Source organism: Leucopleurus acutus (assembly GCF_964270905.1).
Source record: "Leucopleurus acutus genome assembly, chromosome: 16".
Taxonomy (NCBI): domain Eukaryota; kingdom Metazoa; phylum Chordata; class Mammalia; order Artiodactyla; family Delphinidae; genus Leucopleurus; species Leucopleurus acutus.
Genome location: NC_139158.1, coordinates 61,657,964 through 61,682,343, shown reverse-complemented (window position 1 = coordinate 61,682,343; position 24,380 = coordinate 61,657,964). Strand labels below are relative to the sequence as shown.

The following is a 24,380-nucleotide window of genomic DNA, read 5'->3' as shown; positions in this document are numbered from 1 at the left end:
CCACCAAGCATACTCAGGTGTTGTGGCAATGTCAAATTGCAATAAAAGTTTCTAAACATTCCAAATTTCTGTACTTAGCTCATCACAGATAGGAACAATAGTTCACAAACTGAGAGCAGTCTGTGGATCACACTTTGCTTATTTTTGACAATGGTAAATCCACAAAATACAATGCTAAACATCTGTCAAGAGGAACAATGAATAGCTCTATAATATGGCCATGTGATCTCCTGGACAAACGGTCAAGTGAAAAAAATAAAGTGGGGAAAAGTGTGTAATGATGCCATTCTAAAAAAGGAGGATACAAATACAAATATGTTATTTATATTTCTGAAAAGGAAGGAAAATAACAAAAAATAAATAAAATAAAATGCTTACCCACAGGGAAAAGAAGCAGGTAAAGGAGATTGGAAAGGAAACAGAATTCATTAAATGAACATTGTGCTGTGTACTGAACCATACATAAATATTTTACATCATTATAAAGCAAAATTAAAATTTATAAATGCAATCTCTAAAAGTAGGTAAAACTAATAAACCAAACTGTGTATCAAGCTGATGGCATAACCACACACAAATGAATTATTTCAAGTGATTTTTAAATTGCAGTGATGTGTTAAATCCCTAGTAAAATATACCTAAGGCCAACAACGACCAAAAAAACCCTTTAGAGTATTCATATTGGTGGTGGTAGTGCTGGTATTGTTATTCTGAGATTATTGGAAAAAGCAAATGAGTAATTATGTGGTTTCACTGGGAACCAGAATTTCCACATAAGAAAGGAGATATACATGTAAAACTGAAGAAGGTCAAGCAAAAAACCTATAGTCTTGAATTTGAATTGGAATTATCAACAAGAACTCATGAAACAGTTTATCTTAAAACACACACACACACACACACACACACACACATATATATGGGGCATCTCAAGCAGAGCACAGCAGTTTCCTGAGCTGAGACAAGAATCAAAGTTCTGGTTGGCTAAAATGGCTTGAGGTTGCACAACAGAATTCCAGAGAGAAGGAAGCTTTGCAGAAAAATCTGCATAGGGTCTCTGCATATGTATACGGTGAAATTCCATTAGGCTGGGCAATGAATGGCTGAGTAATTCCCAGAGGTAATTCCGCCAAACAGAAGGCCTAGAGACTTAGGAGTTACCAACTAGTCAGAGTGGAGGGACATTGTTAACCATCGGAGGCATCTGGTAGAGACCCCAGAAGGGAAGTATCTTAGTAGGAGAGTTAAATCATCCTTAGAGAAAAGGCTACTCTGACCTGCCCTAACAAAGCTTAAAAAACAAGCCTCAAAGGGAGTAAACTAATCCAAAGGGAGTAACCTAATGAGTTGCCAAAATAAAGCCCAACACTCTTGAAAGGAAGATAGACTGTAGCACTGAACATTGTAAAATTCACATTGTCAGCATCCAAACAAAAACTATTAGATACGCCAAGAAGGAGGAAAATATGACTCACAAGAGTCAACAGCAAAAGACCCAGAAATGACAGAGATGGACTTAGTAGACAAAGACTTAAAACAGCTACCATAAATGCATGCACTATGATCAAGGATTAAAAGAATGAACACAATGAGAAAAAAGGAAGATATAAAATAAGAAAAAAAAGGAATTTCTAATGATGAAAAATACATTATCGGTAATGAAAAATCCACTGGATCAGATTAAAAGCAAATTAGATACTGCAGGAGAAAAGATCAGTAGCAACAGAAAGTATTCAAAATGAAGCACAGAAACAAAAGATTGGAAAAATTAACAGAGCATCAGTGACCTGTGGTATAATATAAAGTGGTCAAACACACATGTCTTTCCAGAAGAAACAGGATGACAGGAAAAAAAAATTAAAGAAAAAATGGCTGAAAATATTTCAAATTTGACCCACAGATCTGAAAAGTTCACCATGGTACCTCATAATCAAATTGTCAAAACCTATAATACAGAGAAAAATCTTCAAAGCTGCAACAGAAAAAAAGAGGGACACATATAAGAATTACCACAAACTTTTCATCAGAAACTATGCAAACCAGAAAACAAAGGACTGGCATCTTTAAAATGCCGGGGGTGGGGGTGGGAACCTTTCAATGTATCTAGATAAAATAGCCTTCAAGGCAAAATAAAGACGTTGTCACACGAGGAAAAGCTGAGAGAATCTGTCACAGCATATGTGCACCACAGTACTGTTAAAGTTCTTCAGAAGGAAGGAAAACAGTAACAAATGGAAACCTGGACCTCCACAAAGAAATGAAGAATACTAGAAATGGTAAATATGTGGGTAAAATAAGACTTTTCCCCCCATTTTTAAATTTCTTTATAAGAATTGTTTAAAGCAAAAGTAGTAATGCTTTGTGACTTGTATAACCTATATAGAAGTAGAATGTATGAAAAGAATAGCACAAAGACTAGGAGGGGGTAAATGGAAGAACAGCATCACAAGGATGCTACATTTTATGTGAAATGTATAATACTATTTAAAGGTAGTCTGTGAGAAGTTAAAGATGCATTTTGTAAATAATAAAGCAACCTCTGGGGAAAAAACAGATATAGTTAATAAGCTAACAGTGATGATAAAAGGGAATATTAAAAATACTCAATCCAGGGGTAAGGTGGTAGGGGGAGGGATAAATTAGGAATTTGGGATTAACAGATACACACTACTATATATAAAACAGATAAACAAGGGTCTACTGCATAGCACAGGGAACTATATTCATTATCTTGTAATAACCTATAATGGAAAAGAATCTGAAAAAGAATAGATATATATGTATATATATATATAGCTGAATCACTTTGCTGTACACCTGAAACACTGTAAATCAACTATGCTTCAATTAAAAAATTTTAATAAATAAATGTCTCAAAGAAATATGAATAAAAAATAAAAATACTCAATCCAAAATAAGGCAGGAAAAGAAAAGAAGGAAAATAGGACAAAGAGAAAACAAAGAGCTAGACGGAAGACTTAATCCAACCTTATCAATAATTACACGAAATGTACATGGTCCAAGCATCCTAATTAAAAGGTAGAAATTATTAGACTGGATAAAAATAAATAAGATCCAACTAAAAATATAAAGAAACATGAAAGACATAGACAGGTTAACAGCAAAAGGATGGAAAAATATACCATGCAAAAACTAACTATAGGGCTTCCCTGATGGCGCAGTGGTTGAGAGTCCGCCTGCCGATGCAGGGGACACGGGTTCGTGCCCTGGTCCGGGAGGATCCCACATGCCATGGAGCGGCTGGGCCCATGAGCCATGGCCGCTGAGCCTGCGCATCCGGAGCCTGTGCTCCGCAACGGGAGAGGCCACAGCAGTGAGAGGCCCGCGTACCGCAAAAAAAAAAAAAAAAAAAAAAACTTATTATAAGACAGTTGGATGGGCTATATCAATAACAAAATAGACTTCAGGAAAAAAATAATACTGCCGGGGGAAAAAAGAAAAAATTTTACTAAAGAACAAAAAACTTGAATGTAAGATTATATAGCCACTTTGGAAAACAGGTTGGCTGTTTCTTAGAAAAGTAAACAGTAATTACAACACACCTCAGCAATTCCACTCCTAGGCATCTACCCAAGAGGAATTAAAACGTTTATCACAAGACTTGTCTACAAATATTCATAGCACTACTCTTAGTAGTCCAAAGAAGAAAACAATCCAAACGTCCATCAGCTGAGGAATGGATAAGCAAAACATGGTAGATCCATACAATGGGATATTATTCAGCACTGAAAAGGAACAAATTATTGATATACAGTAGTCCCCCCTTATCCATGGGGAATATGTTCCAACACCCCCAGTGGAAGCCTGAAACCGAGATAGTACCAAACTCTCTCTCTATATATACTACGTTTTTTCCTATACATACACACCAATGATAAAGTTTATAAGTTAGGCACAGTAAGAGATTAACAACAATAATAATAAAATAGAACTATAGTAAGAGTTATGTAGATGTGGTCTCTGTCTCAAAATTATCTTACTGTACTGTACTCACCCTTCTTATTGTGATGATATGAGATGAAAAAAGCCTACATGATGAGATGAAGTGAGGTGAATGATGTAGGCATTGTGACGTAGTGTTAGGCCACTATTGACCTTCTTCAAGAGGAAGATCATCTGCTTCAGGTAATCCTAGATCACTGAGCCATGACAACATCAGTGGTTGGGTGCCAGGAGGAGATGATGTCGATGGTTGGTGATCACAGGCGGGACAGCACAGGATGGCTCAAGATTTCACCACACTACTCAGTACAGTGTGCAATTTAATACTTATGAATTGTTGACTTCTGGAATTTTCCAGTTAGTATTTTCAGACTGCAGTTGACCACCAGTTACTGAAACTGCAGAAAGTGAAACCTCGGGTAAGGGGGAACTATACTGTACGTTACAAGATAGTTAAATCTCAGACACCTCACACTAAGCGAAGGAAGCCAGACTCAAAAGGCTACATAATGTATAAATCAATTTACATGACATTGTGGAAAAGGCATAACTGCAAGGATAGAAAACAAATCAATAGCTGGCCAGCAGCTGGGGTCGGGAGAGGAACTGACTACAAAAAAGCAAGGGGGTAGTTTCTGGGGTGATGGAACTGTTCTATATCTTAATTATGGTGGCAGTTACACATCTGTATGTCTGTCAAAACTCAAAGGACTAAAAAAAAACAAACAAAAAACTCAAAGGACTATAACCGGAAAAGGGTGAATTTTACTGTATATAAATATAAAACTGAATTTTTAGGGGAGGGAGAAGCATGTTTTAGCAAAAGCATTTACTGGAGCAACTGCATTCAAGACACGTATAGCATACCTTTAAATAGCACTGTTAAAATGCCAAATAAAATGTCAACACAAATGTGAACTAAAAAAAAAAATGAATTTTTTAAAAAAACTCATAGAGCTGTACACTAGTACACTGTACACTAGTACATCAAAATGGGTGAATTTTACTGTAGGTAAATGATACCGTATTTTAAAAACTGAACAAAAATACTAATTTACACCCACAATACTCAGGCTGTGGAACAGCAGGAATTCTCATGTACTACGAAAGCAATGTAAATTCATACGATTACTTTACAAATTCATACGATTACGTACGAAAAACAGCTGTACTACCTAGTCATGATGATTCGGTGCAAAACCTCCTGGTCAGTCCCATTCCTAGCAATGTACACACCCTAGAGAAGCTACCGAACACATGCGCCAAGAGACGTACAAGAGTATTCAATGCAGCAGTGTTTGTTACAGCGAGAACTAGAAACAACCCAAATGCACACCAAGAGCAGAATGGACAAAGAAATCATGGAATATTCACACCATAAGACAGCATATAGCAGAAAATATGATGTATTTCAATTAAATGCACCAACACACATCAAGCTCAGAAATGATAAGCACAAAGCAGCAAGTGAGAGAAAAATACATACAACGTGATTCCATTCACATAAAGATATTTTTAAAGCATGTTCAGCAATATATACACATGTGGACAAACCTGGAAATAAAAGCAAGGTAATGATTAATATGAAAATTAGAACAGTGGTTATCTTCCACAGGGAGAGAAAGGGATATGCGCAGAGGTTTCAAAGAGTGCAGAGGATGTTCTGTTCTTGAGCTGGCTGGTGGATACAGTGTGCAGTTTATTTCTCAGTTATTATTATCTAAAATAACAAAATTTGCATATATTCTCTTTTGTATAGTTTATATATTTCACAATTTTTAAAAGTTAAAAACAACATATTCTCAAAGTAAGACACATCACACCCAGTAGCCTTCATAGGCATGTTCTACCAAAAAAACCCAAATAATCTCTGTCTTAAAGAGACTACTGCAAAAATCAATGGAGGGAAAACAGCACAGCTTGTTTTAATACCAAAACACGGCAAGGTTTGAAATCAAAATATCAGATCGGTCACTTATGAACACAGATGTAAGAATCCTAAATAAATTATTCATACTCTAAATCCAATGACGTGTTATTTAAAAGAAAACCATGTCAAAGTGACATTTATCCTAGGAATACAAGGATGCTTGAGCACTGGAAAAAAATTCTACTGAACTAATTCACTATATTACCAAATTAAAAGAAATAAACTATGATTCATTTACTCACACAAATACTGAGTACCTACTTTTTCCTAGGGGCTGAAGAGACGGCATTAACTAAAATTAAAAACTCCTCCCCTAGAGGACTAGTTCTAGTCAAAGGAGACATACAATAACAATAAGCAAAACATATATAATATGGTATATCACACAGTGATAAATACCAAGAAAAAAAACGTAAGGCAGGGAACAGGGGGACTGGGAGAGCTATGCGGTGTGGAGGCATCAGGGTGCAATTCGACCACAGACTTGAACGAGGTGGGGGAGCGACGCATGAAGGTGTTTGGGGGAAAGCACTGCAGACAGCTGAAGCAGCACAGGCAAAATCCTGGAGACGAATAGCGATTGCATGTTAAAGGATCACCAAAGAAGCCACTGTGTTTGTCAAGCAGAGTGAACAAGGGGAGAGAGTAAGAGGAAGAGAGATGGGAGTGAGGGTGGGACGAAGATGGCGAAAGGGCACTGCAAGCAACTCTAAGGATTTTGGCCTTTACCCTGAGTGAAGCGGGGTGGGAGGAATGACACAGTCTGACTGAACTTTTTTTTTTTTTTTTTTGCCGTATGCGGGCCTCTCACTGCTGTGGTCTCTCCCATTGTGGAGCACAGGCTCTGGACGCACAGGCTCAGCGGCCATGGCTCACGGGCCCAGCCGCTCAGCGGCATGTGGGATCTTCCCGGACCGGGGCACGAACCCGTGTCCCCTGCATCGGCAGGCGGACTCTCAACCCCTGCGCCACCAGGGAAGCCCCTCTATGAGCTTTTAAAAAAATTTCCTGGCTCCAGTGTTGAGGAGGGTGGCAAGAGCAAAGTAAGGAGACCAGTTAGGAAGCTATTACAGTAATCTAGGAGATACTGAAAAGACCCAAGCAGCTTCACCCCCTAAATTCCAGACAGGCTCAGAACTTAAACCAGGTACATGGCAGACAAGGATGAGGTATGGAATTGAGAACGTGGGAATTGCTAAGTCTACATTAGGAGGAGATGGGCACCCCTACTCCAGTACCATACATCTAAGTGACAACCAGTACCTACTGCTGCAGGAGACAAGTGAAGCCACAAAACCACAATACACTGAAGTTCCCGCTAATATTTAAGAGTCAAGAATAGCCCTCAACCAAAAATCATCAGACATTTGAGTAAGACATGCGGAGTGCAAAAAGACCCACACTAAAGCATATAATCATGGAAATAAGATCCTAAAAGTTTTCAGGGAGAGGCAATAGAAAAAAGAAGGCAGGCAAACACAGAATCTCAGGAATCAATACGGCACTAGATTTCAAAGGCAACACTGGACATTACTTTTTCTTTCTTTTGAGAAAACAAAGCTTACACTTTGGAGGTTTTCAAACACTCCATTCCCTGAAAAAGAGATCCTGATAAACATTCTGTACTACATGTTTCAATTTTAATACTAACAATTACTATTCTGAACCAATTCTACTGTTTGGCATAGAGAACTGCTACCAATCAAGTCATAACAACCTCCTTCTATGCTTTTTCCACTGCATTTATCTAACAAACATTTTTAAGCACCTACTATGAGAGATGCTGAGGATATAGCCCAGAACAAAATAATACAGATTCTCTGCCCTAAGACCTGGTCAGGAGAGGCATCAAACAATCATCCAAATAATTATATAATTATAAAGTTGTAAGTGAAAAGAAGTAAAGTTCAGGGCACAACAGGAAAACCCAATTTAGAGAGAAGGCTCCTCTAAGGGACTGAGATTTAAGTTGATACTCATTAAGTTGAGCCAGGCAGAAGTGGAGAGAAGAGAGTTCCAAATAGAAGACCCTAAAACTGGAAAGAGCTTAAGGAATTCAAAGAACTGAAAGAAGGGCAGTGTGGCTGAGCAAGGTTTGGATTTTTTGGTAAACACCATAGGAAACCACAGACTTGAATCAAATAGAGATGTGTCATGATCAAATTGTTTTTTAAAAAACCCCTCTGGCTGCTTTGTGGATTACAAAAGAGCAAACTGGATTCTAAGGAGGCAAAAGTGAAAGCAAGTGGACCAGGCAGGAGCTATTTCAGTAGCTAGCGTACAAGGATAACTTAGACTAAGGTGGCAGTGGAAATGCAGACAAAAAAAAAAAATAAGGAGTTTTAAAAGAACTGTCAGGAGTTAATTTACCAAAGAAAAGCTGGCATAAAGAGCCAAAGAGAAAACTAAAACAAAAGGATTACCTGACTGGAAAAGCACACATTTCAAAGCCCATCTAGTACAACTGAATCGAAGAAGACAGCATCTTCCAGAAGAAAATAGACATCTTTTTTGGCTCCCTGTTCTTCTCCTGCCTCATGATGCACAAAGAATTTGAAGTCATTCTTTCAGAACCTTGAGTATGCATCTCACATATTTGAGAGCCAACTCATTTGGGAGAAACTTAGAATATCCTGACCTGTCCTCCGTCTGTTAAATACCAACCTCTCAAATAACCAAAAACATGACTTCATACCATTTACTTAAACTCTCTCAGGCTGTTTCCCCCATTAGTACAGGAGTAGGAAACACATTTATGTTTCAAGAGACCAACGTGAGCAGTACGATGCCTGTCTGGAATATAGTTAGCACTCGATTAAGCATCAGTTTCATCTTTTCTACCAGATTATGTAAACTAGGATAAGAAGCAACTTTCTGACACTAAACAAGTTCCTCAAACAACCCTCCCCAAAAGTCTGATATGAAGGATTGAGAAGAGATCAAACGCAGTTTTCATACTGGCTGACCACAGAAAAGTTTAAGCATTTTTTCACACAGTCCCAAGGAAGCCTGAAGTACATACAAGCTCCTCATTTTCCTAGAACCCTGATGCTTTAAAATAACACTTAAAAAATGTTTATAACCTTTTTGTTAAAATATATATATACTGCTTTAGAAACCTTGAAATTATCATCCTGCCCACCCCTCTGAGCTATAAAAAATAATTCCAGTGGTAGTGCTTTCCAAACCTCTGTTCCCTGACCTTTATCATTTACCACTTCATTCTTGCAGGGCTTTGAACTTCTGGAGGTAGCAGGACAAAAGGCTGCTCACCTCTTAGGCAAACCAGAGTCTAACCAGGGCTCCATTAACAATCAAGTTCTCTTTTCTCCCTGAGCTTGCTGAATATCCTGTCAGACAACAGAATACCCCATTTTTCAAAGGTGGATCCAGGCGGCCCTTGAGAATTACTCCAATAAGGAAACTTTTACCAAATGACGGGTCAAAGCCTCCATCAAGACCAAATTACTGCTACCACTAACCAGAGTAAATGGTACTGGTCTACTAAGTAGGCCTTCTATGCAGTACAGAGTGGGAAAGGGTTTGTAATAAAACAGTCAGCCTCCAGTAAATACCAAATGCATCACAAAAGAACAGGAAAGAAAAATATCCAGGGCCGACTTACTTTTCACACAAAATAGTCTAGATGCTAAAATGTGAGCATAGGAAGGATCTTCACTGAATTTTCACTCTAGGAGGTTTTCAACAGAGCTCCTGGGTCTGGGAAAGATGCCTTGGGTGCTTGGCGAATGGGATAGGGATGGCAGAATCCACGACAGATGGAGAAGCGGGGTCTTCATGCTTGTTTCAACCAGAGCAGTTTCACAGTCATCTACATCATGCAGCTCCATTTCATGATATGAAAGGTTTTACACCTGAAGTATTTAAATGACCAATCTATTTCAACTTCTCAGTGTTAGAGACAAAGAAGTATAAATGGAGATATTCCATAGGACCTGAGGCACTATGCTGGACCCCAGACCTCAAGCTGACTCCAGTGCTCTTACTACCACCATATACCACTCACTCTGGTACAGAAAAGAATGACCACAATCAGAAATGCCAATATGATTAATGCAGAGGGCAGAAATTCAAACCAACCACCCATAACTGAAGAGTACAAATCTAAGGACATGAAAAGCTACTTTTGCTTAACAATTATAAGAATTTTCATTACGAGAATAAAACTAACATTCTGAGAAGTATCAAGGCACTCATAAGACGCTTTAAAAAGATGAAGTAACCAAAGATCCTAAAACCTGAAGAAAAACTCTTTATTCTGAATTGGCATAATGAAAAGAAATCAAACTCAAAAGGTAGGGCCGTGGGTTCTAGTCCCAACTTGGCCAAATGCATTTGTTGCAAGGACACACAGTCATGGGTAAACCTAATCTGTTAGAAGTTCAGTTTTCTACCTGCAAAATGCAAATGAACCGGATGATTTGAGAGCCCCTTCCACACTAAAATTCTAGAATTCTACGCACTAAAAAGATCATATATTTGATAAAGCTAACACAGACTATAAAAGACATCATCTAAAAACGTCACTACCATTTTATATGAAAGAAATTCTTTTTTCTAACAAAGATGATGACCAAAGTTCAAAACTAAAAAGAATAACATGATACCTAAAAGATACCTAAAACATTCAAACTGTTTCTAATGGCTCAGTTTCTGCCTTCAGCAATTAGAAGAACCACATTAGGGCCACAGCCAGGGAAAGATTTCTTTCTTTTTTTTCTTTTTTGCCACACCACGCATGGCATGTGGGATCTTAGTTCCCCAACCAGGGATCAAACCCACGCCCCCTGCACTGGAAGCGTGGAGTTTCACCACTGGACCACTGAGGAAGTCCCAAGATTTATTTCTAGTGTCAGCAGATTCTTTCACAGATTAACGTAGAATTGCTCTAAAGAGAGCAAGAAAAAAAAAAAGGGTTCTTAGAAGTTGCCTTGCTGAGAGGAAAAAATAACCCAGAATATGCACATTCTATAATAAAACATATAAAAGAAAGGTAGACTACAAGGAGAACTAGTTGGCTTAAGATATTGATGATGCTATCTTCTACTTTCCATTCAGCCAATATTTATTACATTATGTACTATTTGCCAGACACAGGAGATACAGTGAAAACCAAGTCCCTGCACTGACATTCAAGTGGAGGGAGGCTAATGATAACCAAGTAACCAAACAAACAAGGTAGGACTGTGAAACAACCAAAACCCTCATAATGTTGTGGAATTGGAACTACCGTTAGAGAAAGCCTCACTGAGAAGGTACTTCTGGACTAACAACCAAATGACAAGAAGTTACCCCAGAGCTTTCCAGACATAGGGGCTAGCAAGTGCAAGGGCTCTGAGGTGGACACAAGTTTGGGGCCTTTGAGAAACAGAGTAAATGAAGGCCAGGGTGGCTGAAGTATAATGACCAAGGAGAAGGTGCCAGGAGAGATCAAAGAGGTAGGCAAGGGCCACGCAGGACAGTGGATGATATGACTTGCATTTTTAGAAGCCCACTTTGCTTGATGCGTACCTATCAAAAATCAAAATGGATTCTGGTCCTGCCTCGCAAATGACAGACTCTATGATTTGACTGTATGGAAGTCCCCTCAGTATTTAATGGTAATATAAATAGTTCTGGAATCACTGCAAGTGTGGAGTTGTATACGAAAAACTTAATTGTAGATCTATAAATAACATTGTGAAACTGCAAAAATTACCTCCTTCTCATCCTCCATTTGCTTTTCTTTTATTTGCAAACAGTGAATTTTAATGGATGGATACTTTAAGTGTAGTCATTTATTTTTTTACCAAGAAGATCTTTTAATACTTTAAAAATATATATTCTACATACTAAAAAGATTCAACTGGACTTGTTAGTTGAATTAAAGGACCCCCCTAAGGCTGAGCCCTCTATCACTACATAAGGTATAATGAAGTGCAAATGGCCATGACACTTTGACTTGAGCATCATTCCACAATAAAACTGAACAATGTTCAGATGACTGCAGTCATGACTGACAGTGAGTGCTGCAATGACAACTCACAACCCAGGTTAAACTCACCAATGACACAAACACCTAGTCACAAAAGCAAAGTAGTTCAGCATGACAGTCATAAAAATGTAGAACACTACAAAGGAGCTCTCACTGGTTTTACAAGGATGGGAAATTCCAAGTGTAAAAAACAATATAAATCCCACCTCTAACCAGGCAATGATGGACACTGACAGCTGACTTCAGGAAAAGCTTAAGAAAAGCAACTCAAAACAAGAATTCAAAGCATGGATAGATTTCACCTCTCCCACACATCCCTGAGTACTAATTCTAAGGCCTGATGCAAGCATCTACATATAGTGTCAAATGTACCATCGCATTACCCAGAACAACTTTTATCAGAGAAGGAACCCTGTGGCATGCCCCCAAAGACTCCAGCTTATCAGTAAAGCTTTGGTAACCATAGATAAGTCCACACAAATGTATTCAGAACTGAAAAAACTCCTATTTTCAACTAAGTAGTGAAACCACATGGTTTCTGACGTTGATGGCCCACTAGAAGAGATTTCCAGGCAGTGGGGAGAAAAATACCAAGCCATTCTGCACATGCTTCTCCTTAACACATGAGAAACAGACCCAAAAAATGCCACAGGACTTCTCTGGTGGTGCAGTGGTTAAGAACCCACCTGCCAATGCAGGGGACGAGGGTTCGAGCCCTGGTCCGGGAAGATCCCACACGCCGCAGAACTAAGCCCATGTGCCACAACTACTGAAGCCTGCGTGCCTAGAGCCTGCAAGCCACAACTACTGAGCCTGCACTCTAGAGCCCATGAGCCACAAGAAAAGAAGCCACCAAAATGAGAAGCCCGCGCACCACAACGAAGAGTAGCCCCCGCTCGCCACAACTAGAGAAAGCCTGCGTGCAGCAACGAAGACCCAACGCAGCCAAAAATAAAGAAAAAATATTTTTAGAACTAGAAAAAAACTGAATATGGACTATATATTATATACTACTGTATCATTAAGTTTCTTGACTATGACAATGGTATTGTGGTTATGTAGGACAATGTCCTTGCTCCTAAGACATACATTCTAAGATATGTAAGGGTGAAGTACCAGTACTAGTTGAACACTTTTAAATGGTTCTGGGGAAAAAAGCGTATATATGTAGAGAGGGATAAAGCAAATGTGGCAAACTTGTAACAATTAGGAAGAAAGCAAGATAGGTGGGGTGTTCAGTGTAGTACTCCAATTTTTCTGTAGGTTTGAAATTTCTTCAAATGAGGATAAGAAAGGAAAAAATGCACCACCTTGTACTTTATTCAGCAGACCTGGGTCCTCGGGTGATGAGGATAGGATGGTAATCAGCTGGTTCAGATTTTTGGTATCCTTTCTTATCCATTCCCAAATAACAATAAAGTAAATGCCTGCACAACTTCTGGAAGATAGTGTGGTGATAATGAGGCAATTAATAAGACTAATCGATACTTCAGACTCTCAAGGAGCCCTGGGAGGGGCGGGGGCAGTGGTGGAGAATAAGGTGTGCCTGTATGTATCAATGCCATCATGGCAAATATATTAACTGAATACAACAAGCAGTAAAGCTATAAGGAAATTATAATCCAATTTTTTCAAATATTATTAATATAAATTATCATTTAGGTTACAAATCGCAGAATTTATGGGCTACCTTCACTTTCCCTGCTGCATTTTACTTTCTGTTGCATTTGCACATATCGCTTTCTAACAGGTCAAAATGTTAAAAGAGACACGCACGGATAGCACGCACGGATGATCAACCAAGCTAAAAGTCTACCAGGGACTTCCCTGGTAGTGCAGTGGTTAAGAATCTGCCTGCCAATGCAGGAGACACGGGTTCGAGCCCTGGTCCAGGAAGATCCCACATGCTGCGGAGCAACTAAGCCTGTGTGCCACAACTGAGCCTGCGCTCTAGAGCCCACAAGCCACAACTACTGAGCCCACGTGCCACAACTACTGAAGCCCATGTGCCTAGAGCCCGTGCTCCGCAACAAGAGAAGCCACTGCAACGAGAAGCCCGCGCACCGTACCGCAACGAAGAGTAGCCCCACTCACCGCAACTAGAGAAAGCCCACATGCAGCAACGAAGACCCAATGCAGCCAAAATAATAAGTAAATAAATTTATTTAAAAAAAAATTTATTAAACATGGACTATGCCAAGAATTCTGCCCAGAGCCAAATTACAAGGACAAATGAAACTCAATTCCTATCCTTAAGGTATCCATAGAAATAGGTATTTCTTCTCCCTCTTAAAAGAGAAATGTTCCACTAACAGGCACATTTGTAACACATATAATACACACAACTATAACTATACATAATTACCTATAATTACAATATATTTAATAATACATAATAGAAAAATGCCATTAACAAGCAATTAAGGATAAGGAACCTAAAGGAATATCATAAAGGGTACCATTTATTAAGGACTGTCAGAGATGCATACACCACCATAAAGAGGGGTTAAATCTGTCCCAGGTGACAAAGCTAAATTTTGAATTCAGGGCTCTGACTCTTCCAAGGCTCAGTTTCTGACATTACATTATGCTGCCTTTTAAAGTCTGAAATACTACAAATAAAAACAACATAGAGAACAGCACAGATATCTGAACATAAGATACATCTGATGTGTACTTAAAGATCAAGTTTTATGACCACAGGTTATATAGTTGGTATTTGTTCAAGTGTTTAATTTTTAATTAATTAAAGAAAACAAGTCTATCAAAAACAAAACTAAAAGAGAAAAGTCTGTTTATGGACTACTGCAATTTATAACGACATTTTGGAAGATTATAAGGATCAGCATCAAATTTTCAGTTTCTCACCATCAACAGGTTAACTATGTCTAAATTAGGAGTCAGCAAACTACACCCCCAAGCCAAATCTAGCCCACTGCTTCTTTTCATAAATAATGTCTTATTGGATCACACCCATGCCCATTCGTTTGTGCATTCTCTGTGGCTGTTTTCCTGCTTCAATGGCAGAGTTGAATAGTTACGATAGAGACAGTGTGGCCCACAAAACCTACAATATTTATTTTCTGGTCCTTTACAGAAAAAAATCTGCCAATCCCTGGTTTAAATGATGTATATCACAAATCATAGAAAAATAATTAGCTTGTTCATTTCAGCTCTATTTAAGCTTACGAATTGAACCTGATTTAAGTTCTCTTGCTTTGTAATTAGTGTCACTTGGTAAATGCTGAGTTTTTGAATTTCCACAAGTATTTTCACATTTCAGTTATTTTCCATAGACTAGGTCTTACTTGGCTGTCCAGTAATTTATCCTTCACATATTATTACAAACAAAACTATAATTAAGGCACATTTGCAATTACCCCCACACATACTTATCCCTCTATTGCATACAATCTGCAGATATAAACAAGGAAAAACTGAATACAGACACAATAGCTGATATGACTAAATAATTCCTAATACTCTGTTCACACCAGAACACCTCAATGCGCCATTTCAGAAAAACAGCATCAGCATCACCTGCCTGCCTATTAGAAATGCAAATTCATGGGCCACATTCCAGACCTACCAGTGATTCTTAGGAACACTAAAAGCTGAAGAACCACTGCACTAAAGTAGAGTTTATATTACTTACCTTGAGTGTAAAAAGGCTGATTCGGCCAGGTAGTTTATAAAATAACCCCTCTCCTCCTCTTGAATTGGAATGTAGCATGGCATTAAGACATGCAAGAGGGGATGTCCCACTGTAAAAACATACAAGGATGGAAGGTGGTCATACAAATCAATATGTCTACTTACTCAAAGCTCTAATACCCTTTAACTCACTCTTAAATCAAGAAAAAGAGGAAGAAATATAAAAGAAAACATCCCATGACAAGAATTCTACTTTGAAAGTGGCAAAAGAGCAACAAATGAAATTCACATAAATCACACCCAGAGAGCTCTGGGATAAGACATGCTATCTGATATCTCCACTCCATACCTGACAATCCTTTAGTGCCTTTTGACAATATGAACCAAACTCTCAAGAAATTTAGAAACACTACACAATGATTTTTCAGGTACACTCAGGAGTTTTGAAAAAAAAATTACCCAATATTTTTATTTACCCAAAATATTTAAATTAAATTTTAATGTTAATTAAAAACAAAACCGAGTTTCCTAGCATCTATATTCCAACCTGCGTATCATGCTCAGAAACTGCCACATAACATTTTCAACACAAAAACCACAGGATCACTGGTGCTGTCCCAAGAAAATAAGCACACTTTTTTTTTCCAGTTAACATTTTCTAATAAACACACAAAAGGAACAGTATTTCATTTGCTTTTTCTCAGTTGGGAAGGGGGAAAGATGGGTTTTATTTTATATCTACCCGGGAGCAATCATTTAAATTTGAATATAGAAAGTCACATGGATTTAGTACCCAATAATGCTCAAACATTAAACCAAAAAGAGATAGCATATTAAGTTATATCATGGTCCCTGCTACAACAGTAGGTCGCAAAACAATGACAACTCATGTGAGTTAGCGACTACTTACTAAATCTTAAAACAGAAAAGCTATCAAAAATACAGACAAATGTCCATTATTAATATTAACTGAGTTTGGCGCTAGCATGTTAGTGCTAGGGTTCACCTGTGCACCTTCTCTTCCCTCTCCCCAGCATGTTAAATAAATATAAATATCTCAAGTAAAGCCTCTCAGCATTTTTCAGAATTAGAGGCCCTAATTTATGCAGAGTGTTAAAAATAAATTCTGAGTCTAAAAAAGCCATTAAAAAAACCCTATTACTTATTCGGCTTTGGAACACACTGGATGCTAAAAAAAAAAAAAAAATTTCACGAAGAACCAATCTCTAAAAGAAACCTTGTGCAGAATCTGGAGTATCAAGTGGGTGTGCTAATGTCTCTGCTACAGTGGGGAAAGGCATGCTGGCAGAGTCTTTCTTGAAACAGTGTGACTCCTACACACTATACCTCTGTCTACAAATCACAGAGCTGCTCACTCATCACGAGCCACCATGACTGCTTCATAATTCCTGTAAGAGCTAGAAGCAGAAACAAGTTAGGTTCTCAACTCCATCTGTCCCAAAGGGACTAATTTACCTTCTATAGGCACAGGGGTCCAACAGCAGTGCAGACAGCAGCATGATGGGAAATAGCACATAAAAACAAAACAAACAAACAAAAAAAAAACAATTATAACACTACACAGTGCATAGGTAGTATTTAAATGAATGTATCTAGACAATCCTGATCTTCCCTCCCCACAAAACGTCAGCTAGAGAATGTTTGAACTGACAACTGGAAAGTGAGGATCTTTCGATCCTAAAAGATCAATTTCAAGCAGCTAAAGCTTAACCAGCAGAATATATGCTGTCTGTTCTGAATCCCGAGAAGGAACTGTGCTGTGCTCTCCTCTTTCATTTTAATTTTAAAAAAGGTTGGGGTGAGGAGAGAAAGGATTCAGGACAGGCACTGATTTTTGTTTGTGCCTGCAATTCTTTCTGTGTTTCCAATCTGTTGCTTCTCTAGGAAAAATATATCACAGGATAAGAAAATCAAGGTCACCTCCAAATTTAGTATGCTCATATCATGAATGCCTAGAATCAGTAGGGGGAAAAAAAGCCAGTGGGTTTTATGGTGATTAGACCACCCTTCTTTGATCCTAAAACAAAGGACTTCAAAGATATGGTATAGAGAGAAGGGAAGTTTTAGACACGATGGAGCCTATCAGAGTCTGTCCCTTCTCTATCACTGAAACTTGCAAAACAGAGTACATGAGAAAATGTGCTGACTCCTTACACAAAAAAACAAGCTCCATGTCGAAATTATGGGAGAGCAAGGATAGGGAAAGCCACTGAAACTCTGATGAAAACAAATGAATGTTGAGCCACTCCCACCCTCCACCCAGAGGACACACAACATGGGAGATAGTTCCACACCACCACCGGACGTGTGTGTGTGTGTGTATGTATGTACACATATATGCACATGCAGACTTTCTCATATCACTGCCTGAGTGCAGGAAGTCACGTGTCCTGTGAAACCCTGACATTAAGCAACAAGAGCCATACAAACCTCATTTCCTTTAGTCCTTCTGCCTCTATGACCTGCAGAATCTGTTTTGGTGTCATTGGAGCGTCTGAGTAGTTTTCTAGTACCTGAAGAAAATATAAGTGTTCTGATTTCAGTGTGCAACTTCCATTTACATCCATCACTATATAACATGGGCTACAATTCTGCTATGAGGTACCGCTGCTGACAATTTAGTCTTTCCACAGACAAAATTACTTCTGAAACCAAATTACACATATATCTAACAGCTGCTGAAAGTGACTGCAATTAGATGAAATATTCTAATTCTCAATTCTGAAAACACACAACCTCTTAGCATACATGTTATGATATGTGGGGCCTTAGCAACCTTGATTACCGCTTAACTTGATGCTGTTAATACGGCTAAACCACAGAATACATAGTTTTCTATGCAATAAATTATAAGACAGAAATGCATTTAGGGGCTTCCCTGGTGGCGCAGTGGCTGAGAGTCCGCCTGCCAATGCAGGGGACACGGGTTCGTGCCCCGGTCCAGGAAGATCCCACATGCCGCGGAGCGGCTGGGCCCGTGAGCCATGGCCGCTGAGCCTGTGCATCCGGAGCCTGTGCTCCGCAACGGGAGAGGCTGCAACAGTGAGAGGCCCGTGTACCGCAAAAAAAAAAAAGAAATGCATTTAGATTTTCTTTCCCAAGGTACTTTGATTAGTATCCATATTTTTTTATCTTTTTTTTGGGGTGGGGGCCACACTTGCAGGATCTTAGTTCCCCAAACAGGGACTGAATCTGTGCCCTTGGCAGTGAAAACACAGAGTCCTAACCACTGGACCACCAGGGAATTCCCAGTACCCACATTTTTTAAATGATGGCTTTTGTGCCACTGGGTTGTGCAATTCTGTTAACTGCCACAGTACATTTTGCCATTTGGCAACATGATGCTGTGATCCTATATGATTGGTGCAAGCAAACAATGAGAAATGGAACATCCCACTTATGTTAGCGACATCTATAACTAAGTCCTGGCAGTAAGGTCATAGTGAGCAACCAGAGCTCTCTCACTTGAAAAAGCTGAGTTGTTTTATAAATGTTATTCTTCTCAGGGAGGAAAAAAGAGAGGCTGTCAATATCTCTGTACCATCTCTACCAGTGCAGCTGCTGAGGTTACTCCAAACCACACCAACATCTTGCAGTCATTTAACAACCCTAACAACGAAGTACTGTACTGCTCTGTCACAAGTAAAATGTACAGTCCCACAGGACTGCTGTGAAGGTTCTCTCTGTGGAAGAACATGAACCCTGAGCACTAAAGAAAGGCAAGTTTTGGAGGAGTAGCTGCTGAAATAAAACCTCTACCATGGTCCCATTCTTAGCCTCTCTCTGTTCAGTTTTTACATTCTCCTTGGGTGTCATTATCATCTCTCACAGTTTCAACTACTACCAAAATTCTGATAACTCCCAAATCTCTACCTCCAGCCTGGAGTGCGGACTGCTTCCCAAGCTTCAGACTCCAAATACTCAGTTCTGTACTGGACGTCCCACATGCTCACCTACTCTAATTCATCCACCACCACCACCACCCCGCCTTCTAACATTCCTCTCGTTGGTCGGCAGCCTGTCTCATCACCAAATTCAGAAACCCAGGCATCACCCTTCACTCTCACCTGTCCCCCAGTTCCCAACCACCAGTTTCTGACCTGACCTGACACAATAGCCTTTCCGCTAATATCCCTGCAACCAGCCCCGCTTTCCTCAAATTCATTCGTACTCCACTGCCATCCTTCATTCAACAAATACGTGAAATACTCACTTTGTGCTAGGGACAATTCTAAAAATTCACCAGTAAAAAAAGACCAAATCCCCGTTTTTGCATAACTTACCCTGCTATATAGCCCCAGTCAGTCCAACAAAATAAACCTGCCCTAATCACTTTCCCAATTTAAAGTCCTTCAACAGAAACCTAATTATACACAGCGAAAGCTGAAGCTTCCAGAGAGACCACTAGTCCACTGGAAAAGCACAGGTTTTAGAACCAGACAGACGTGGTTCTAAGGAATTCAAATTCTGGTCTTCTAAACTTGGGCAAGTTACCTACCCACCCTAAGCCTAGGTTCCTTCGTTTGTGAAGGAAGGATACTGAGATCTTCCTCTCAGAGTTGTTGTACAGATTAGAGATAATGTACTGAGTGCCTACAGTGCCTGGCACCAAGTAGGTGTGTGCTGGCCTGGCGTACAAGGCCCTCACAATTTGATCTCTGCCTGTCTCTCCACAAACTTTATGTTCCAATAACTATGTGTAGTTCTACCCAGTTCCCACACTCTCCACCCTGCAAATAAACACACACACTCCTATTTTTTGTTACCAGCTCCTGCTTACGTCCTCTGTGACAGGCCTAACTCCTACTCACCCTTCAAGATTCAGTTCGGAAAGCACCTTCCTCCAGGAAGCCTTCTCTGCTCTCTGCCAGACAGTTCAAATGTCTCTTTTCATTGCCCCATAGTTGCACAACACTGCTAATTTATCTTCCAAAGGACACTTGAGAGTAAAAGGAGAAGCTATTCATAATTATGCTTAGACAATAAGCAGGAACCAGGATGTCTATTACCATTCATACATCTATGATGGCACTGACCATGGCTGTAATGAAATTCTATTCACCTGTCTGGACCTTCTCCATCCCCAGAAAAACCATAAGTTCCCCAAGGGCAAACCTTATCCATCTTTGTATTCCAAGAACCTAAGTGCCAAGTTAAGCAGTGTTGACTTGAACAAACCCACAATACAAGCTACTAATGTTCACTGCCACAGATATAACTTCTTTGATACTAATTGTGAGCTAAGCTAGTGAATTTTTGTATGGTAATTTTTTTTTTTAAAGAAGCATGACTGAAAAATTAGCTACCAATTATTTAAACAGCAGTCAGGAAGAGCCTGAGAATCTAAGAGAGAGGAAACAAAATCTCTAAAGGGAAGTTACATCAAAAGATACAAAGTTTTCACTTTTATTAAAACTGTACATGCCTCCGGCTTTCAGTATAAGAACAATTCAGCAGTGTTCTATCCCTAGTCCGTCTTTCTAAAGCATACTTAAAAAAAAAAAGTATCTCTTCTCCAACTTCAAAGGGAAAAAAATGTTTGATGTAAGAATGGTCAGTCATGAATCAAAGTGAAAGATAAAGCATGCAATGAAGAGTTTCTCAAAGCCAGGGAGAATCCATTTAAGGGCATTCAATCTAAAGGGAAATCCACTCAGCTATTTCTCCCAAACAAATTGTTCCTAACAAGTAGGAGGATTTACACCCACCCAACCCCCTAAAGTCTACCTCCTACATCTAGGAAAAACAAGACTACAAAATGTTTGAAAGAAGAATATCTACTTCTCAACAACATAATTAACAGCTGCAAAAATCAACCTCCTGGGGCTTACTACACTACTGAAATTGTCCAGAAGTCTCTTCTTTCCTACCAAAATAGTTTTAAAAGGGCTCCTGGTATCACTTTAGCCACCAATGTGAGCAAGGTTGGGAGCAATATGAAACTGCCCCCAAGCAAGTGCATCTGATCGCCACTGCAAGCACTCCAAATTCACCTGTCCAAAGAGTAATTAGATCTAATCTCCAGCCCTATCATTATAGCTCACTAGAGTCAAGGTTTTCTCTAGCCAGTGTTAAGCCTCACAAACTCTCCAGCACTTGGTTTGCTACAACAATTTTTTTTTCCCCAAATGAGGAGAGAACTCTAAAAGTTCCCCCTCGCTCACCAACTAGTCCCATCCAAAGGGACAGAAAATTCTAAACAAAAAACAATAAAAGACAGGCAAAACTACACACCATATACCCACAAGTCATCTTTCATGTGTTTAAGAGCACCAGAAGTAATTCCAAGTAGGACTTACTATTTTTTAATGAAGAACCATAGAAGTAAAAGAAGAGAAAGAACTTACTGGGATAATCTAGCATGAGTTGAGCCAATGATAAAACAGAAATAGCAACTTAGATACTGGAGTGCAGATCACCGTAAATTCAAGAGCCTAAAGAGGCTTAAGAGTGGACCCCAAATTCCTAGAGACTTTCAACTAGGAAGAGCCAACAAAGCTTTGAGACAAGCAGACTTTAGAATTCTGTCGAGACATAAATAACACAGGATTTAAAGGTACTTTCACCTACCTCTAACAAGTAAAACTCTGGCAAGCAAATTTCCTGTTGGTGCCCAGAGTCATAAACACCTGCAGAACAGAAACTCAGAGGAGAATTTCAATAAACAGACTCAACCTCCAGGAGAAAGAGAGCATGTCCTTTTGGCTCTCCTCTACTCTCTTCAGGTAAAGCAACAATGGAGAAATCCTGAAACTACCAAGAGATCCTGAAAGCTAAACAAAGCTTCCAAATCTGACTGAACCTGAAAAAAGTATTTAGGTACTTCAAAATCTGCAAATTTCATATGCCAAACCAAAACAAATTAACTGAAGCACAAAACTTCAGCATACAAACTAATTGCTACTTCTGTTTCTTGGGCAACAAATGCCTGAGGAAGAGGATCAGGTACACCAGTTTAATTTCCCCTATAAACCAAACAGAGTTAGTTCTTTTAAGTCAATAACTGAGTTTTACAGGCTCCAAGAACGAAAAAGGTGTACCAAAGATTTGTAAAAACCTCCAACACATATTTGTCTTTTTTTGCACAACACCTTTGAGGCAGGAACCCTACTTCCCAATAAAATGAAAGATTAGAAGGTTGAGCTTCATTCATCATTAAAAGTGAATTACAGCAATTACATATAAACTACAGGGTGTCAAGAGACAAGTATACTATCTGCACTATAACCCTGCTTTGTGACAGTTATGAGGAAGTGACATCTCTGAGACAAGCATAACCTGTTACTACTGTCATCAGCAAGATTTTATAAGAACATGTCTCAAAGTGTCTTAGCTTTGTGGGTGCAAATCCAAAAGGAAGATATTTCACTTGCAAGTCCTCTGACACTTTGAGAACAGAAAATTCACAACCCCCATTACAAGGCAGCTTCAAATACTCAAATTACTCTCTCCTTTGCTAAGTCCTCAGTGAGCATTATCTTCAGAGACACTTGGTCTTTGCCCAACACTTCAAGTATACATGCACCAGGACACTAAGGAAGAGAGAACACACGCATACATTCTTTGCGAAGTGTAGTTAGTTCTCTGAAGAGTGCCTGTTTCCAGTCTAGCTTGTGAAGTCCGGTCAGCAGAATCTCATAAGTGTGGTACGTGGGCCACCTGCTTTACAACCAACCCGAGAAGCTGGTTAAAATGAAGATATTCAAGCTCTACTCCAGAATCTCAGACTCCGTAGGTCTTAAGTAGGGCCCTAGGATGAGCATTCTTAACAACCTCCCCAGGTGTCCCCACAGGACACTAAAGTTTGAGAACCAGGGCTCAGGGTTCAAGCTGGGAGTAAGCATTTGCTTCCCTCCACACACCTGGTTTAGATTGCGAAAGCTCAAAATGCCACTCGCGTCCTTGAAACTGGGGGCTCTTTCCAACCCCTGGAGTCAAACGCACCACCCCATTGCCCACCAGGAAGCGAGGGAGGAGCTTCCGACCCTTCCCGGAAACCTAACTCCCCCGAGTGCATAAACGAAGCTTCCCCAGACCCCCTAGAAGCTGCCAAATAGTGGGGGAGGGGAGGCGGGGGCCCCGCCGCCCGGAGGGGGAGGAGCCGGCCTGCCAGCTCGACCCCTCCGCAGGAATTTAGAGGGGGGACGTGCAGAAAAAGGCGCCACCTCCGACCCGGCGGGGGACCTCTCCCCACCCAACGCCTTGGGGGATTGTCCCTTTCCAGTAGAAAGGGTGGCCCGCCCCCTCCTACAGTGGGCAGGGCTTCGCCCCTCCCCCCTCCCAGTGGGGGGTGCTCGGCAAGCCAACCCCCCACGCCCCCCATCGAGCCCCCCTCGGCGACCCGCCTCACCAGGCGCGCGGCCTCTGCCCACGTGCGCTCCTTCTTCCTCTTCTGTTTGTCCTTCATCCTCCTCCTCCCCGGCGGCGGCGGCGGCTCCACGCGGGACCTCCGGGCGGGGTGGGCTGGGGCGGCGGCGGCGGCGGCGGCGGCGGCGGCGGCGGCGGCGGCGCGGGGCGGCGGCGGCGGCGGCGGCGGCGGCGGGGGGCGCGTGGCGGCGGCGGCGCGCGAGAACTCGGGTGCGGCTGGGGAGAGGGGGCGGGCGCGCGGGGACCGGCTGGCGCTAGACCGGGCGCGAGGGCGGCGGTGGGGGAGGGGTGGCGGCTCCACGCGCCCGCGCTGCGTCAGTCGCCCGCGGCGGCGGCGGCGGCGGCGGCGGCGGCAGCGGCGAAGGAGAAGGAGGTAGCCCCGCGATCGCTAAGGAATGCGGCGGCTCCGCATAACCACGGGGTCAGAGGTCACGGCTCCGGCCTCCGCTT

At 40.6% G+C, this 24,380-nt stretch overlaps 1 protein-coding gene across 3 annotated transcripts in view; it reads right to left on the bottom strand.

Annotated features, from left to right (window-relative positions):
• ASXL1 (ASXL transcriptional regulator 1) overlaps positions 1–23,990 on the bottom strand; it is a 66,825-nt gene extending 42,835 nt beyond the window's left edge. For 2 of the 3 annotated variants that reach the window (XM_082858086.1, XM_082858087.1), the window contains exon 1: positions 15,544–15,691. In XM_082858086.1, the coding sequence (XP_082714212.1) occupies positions 15,544–15,621 (78 nt within the window). In that variant the 5' untranslated portion in view covers positions 15,622–15,691. Of the gene's footprint in view, positions 1–15,543; positions 15,692–17,978; positions 18,077–23,913 lie in introns of those variants that run through there. The other variant, XM_082858088.1, reaches the window with a different exon arrangement.
• Between the last annotated feature and the right edge of the window lie 390 nt (positions 23,991–24,380).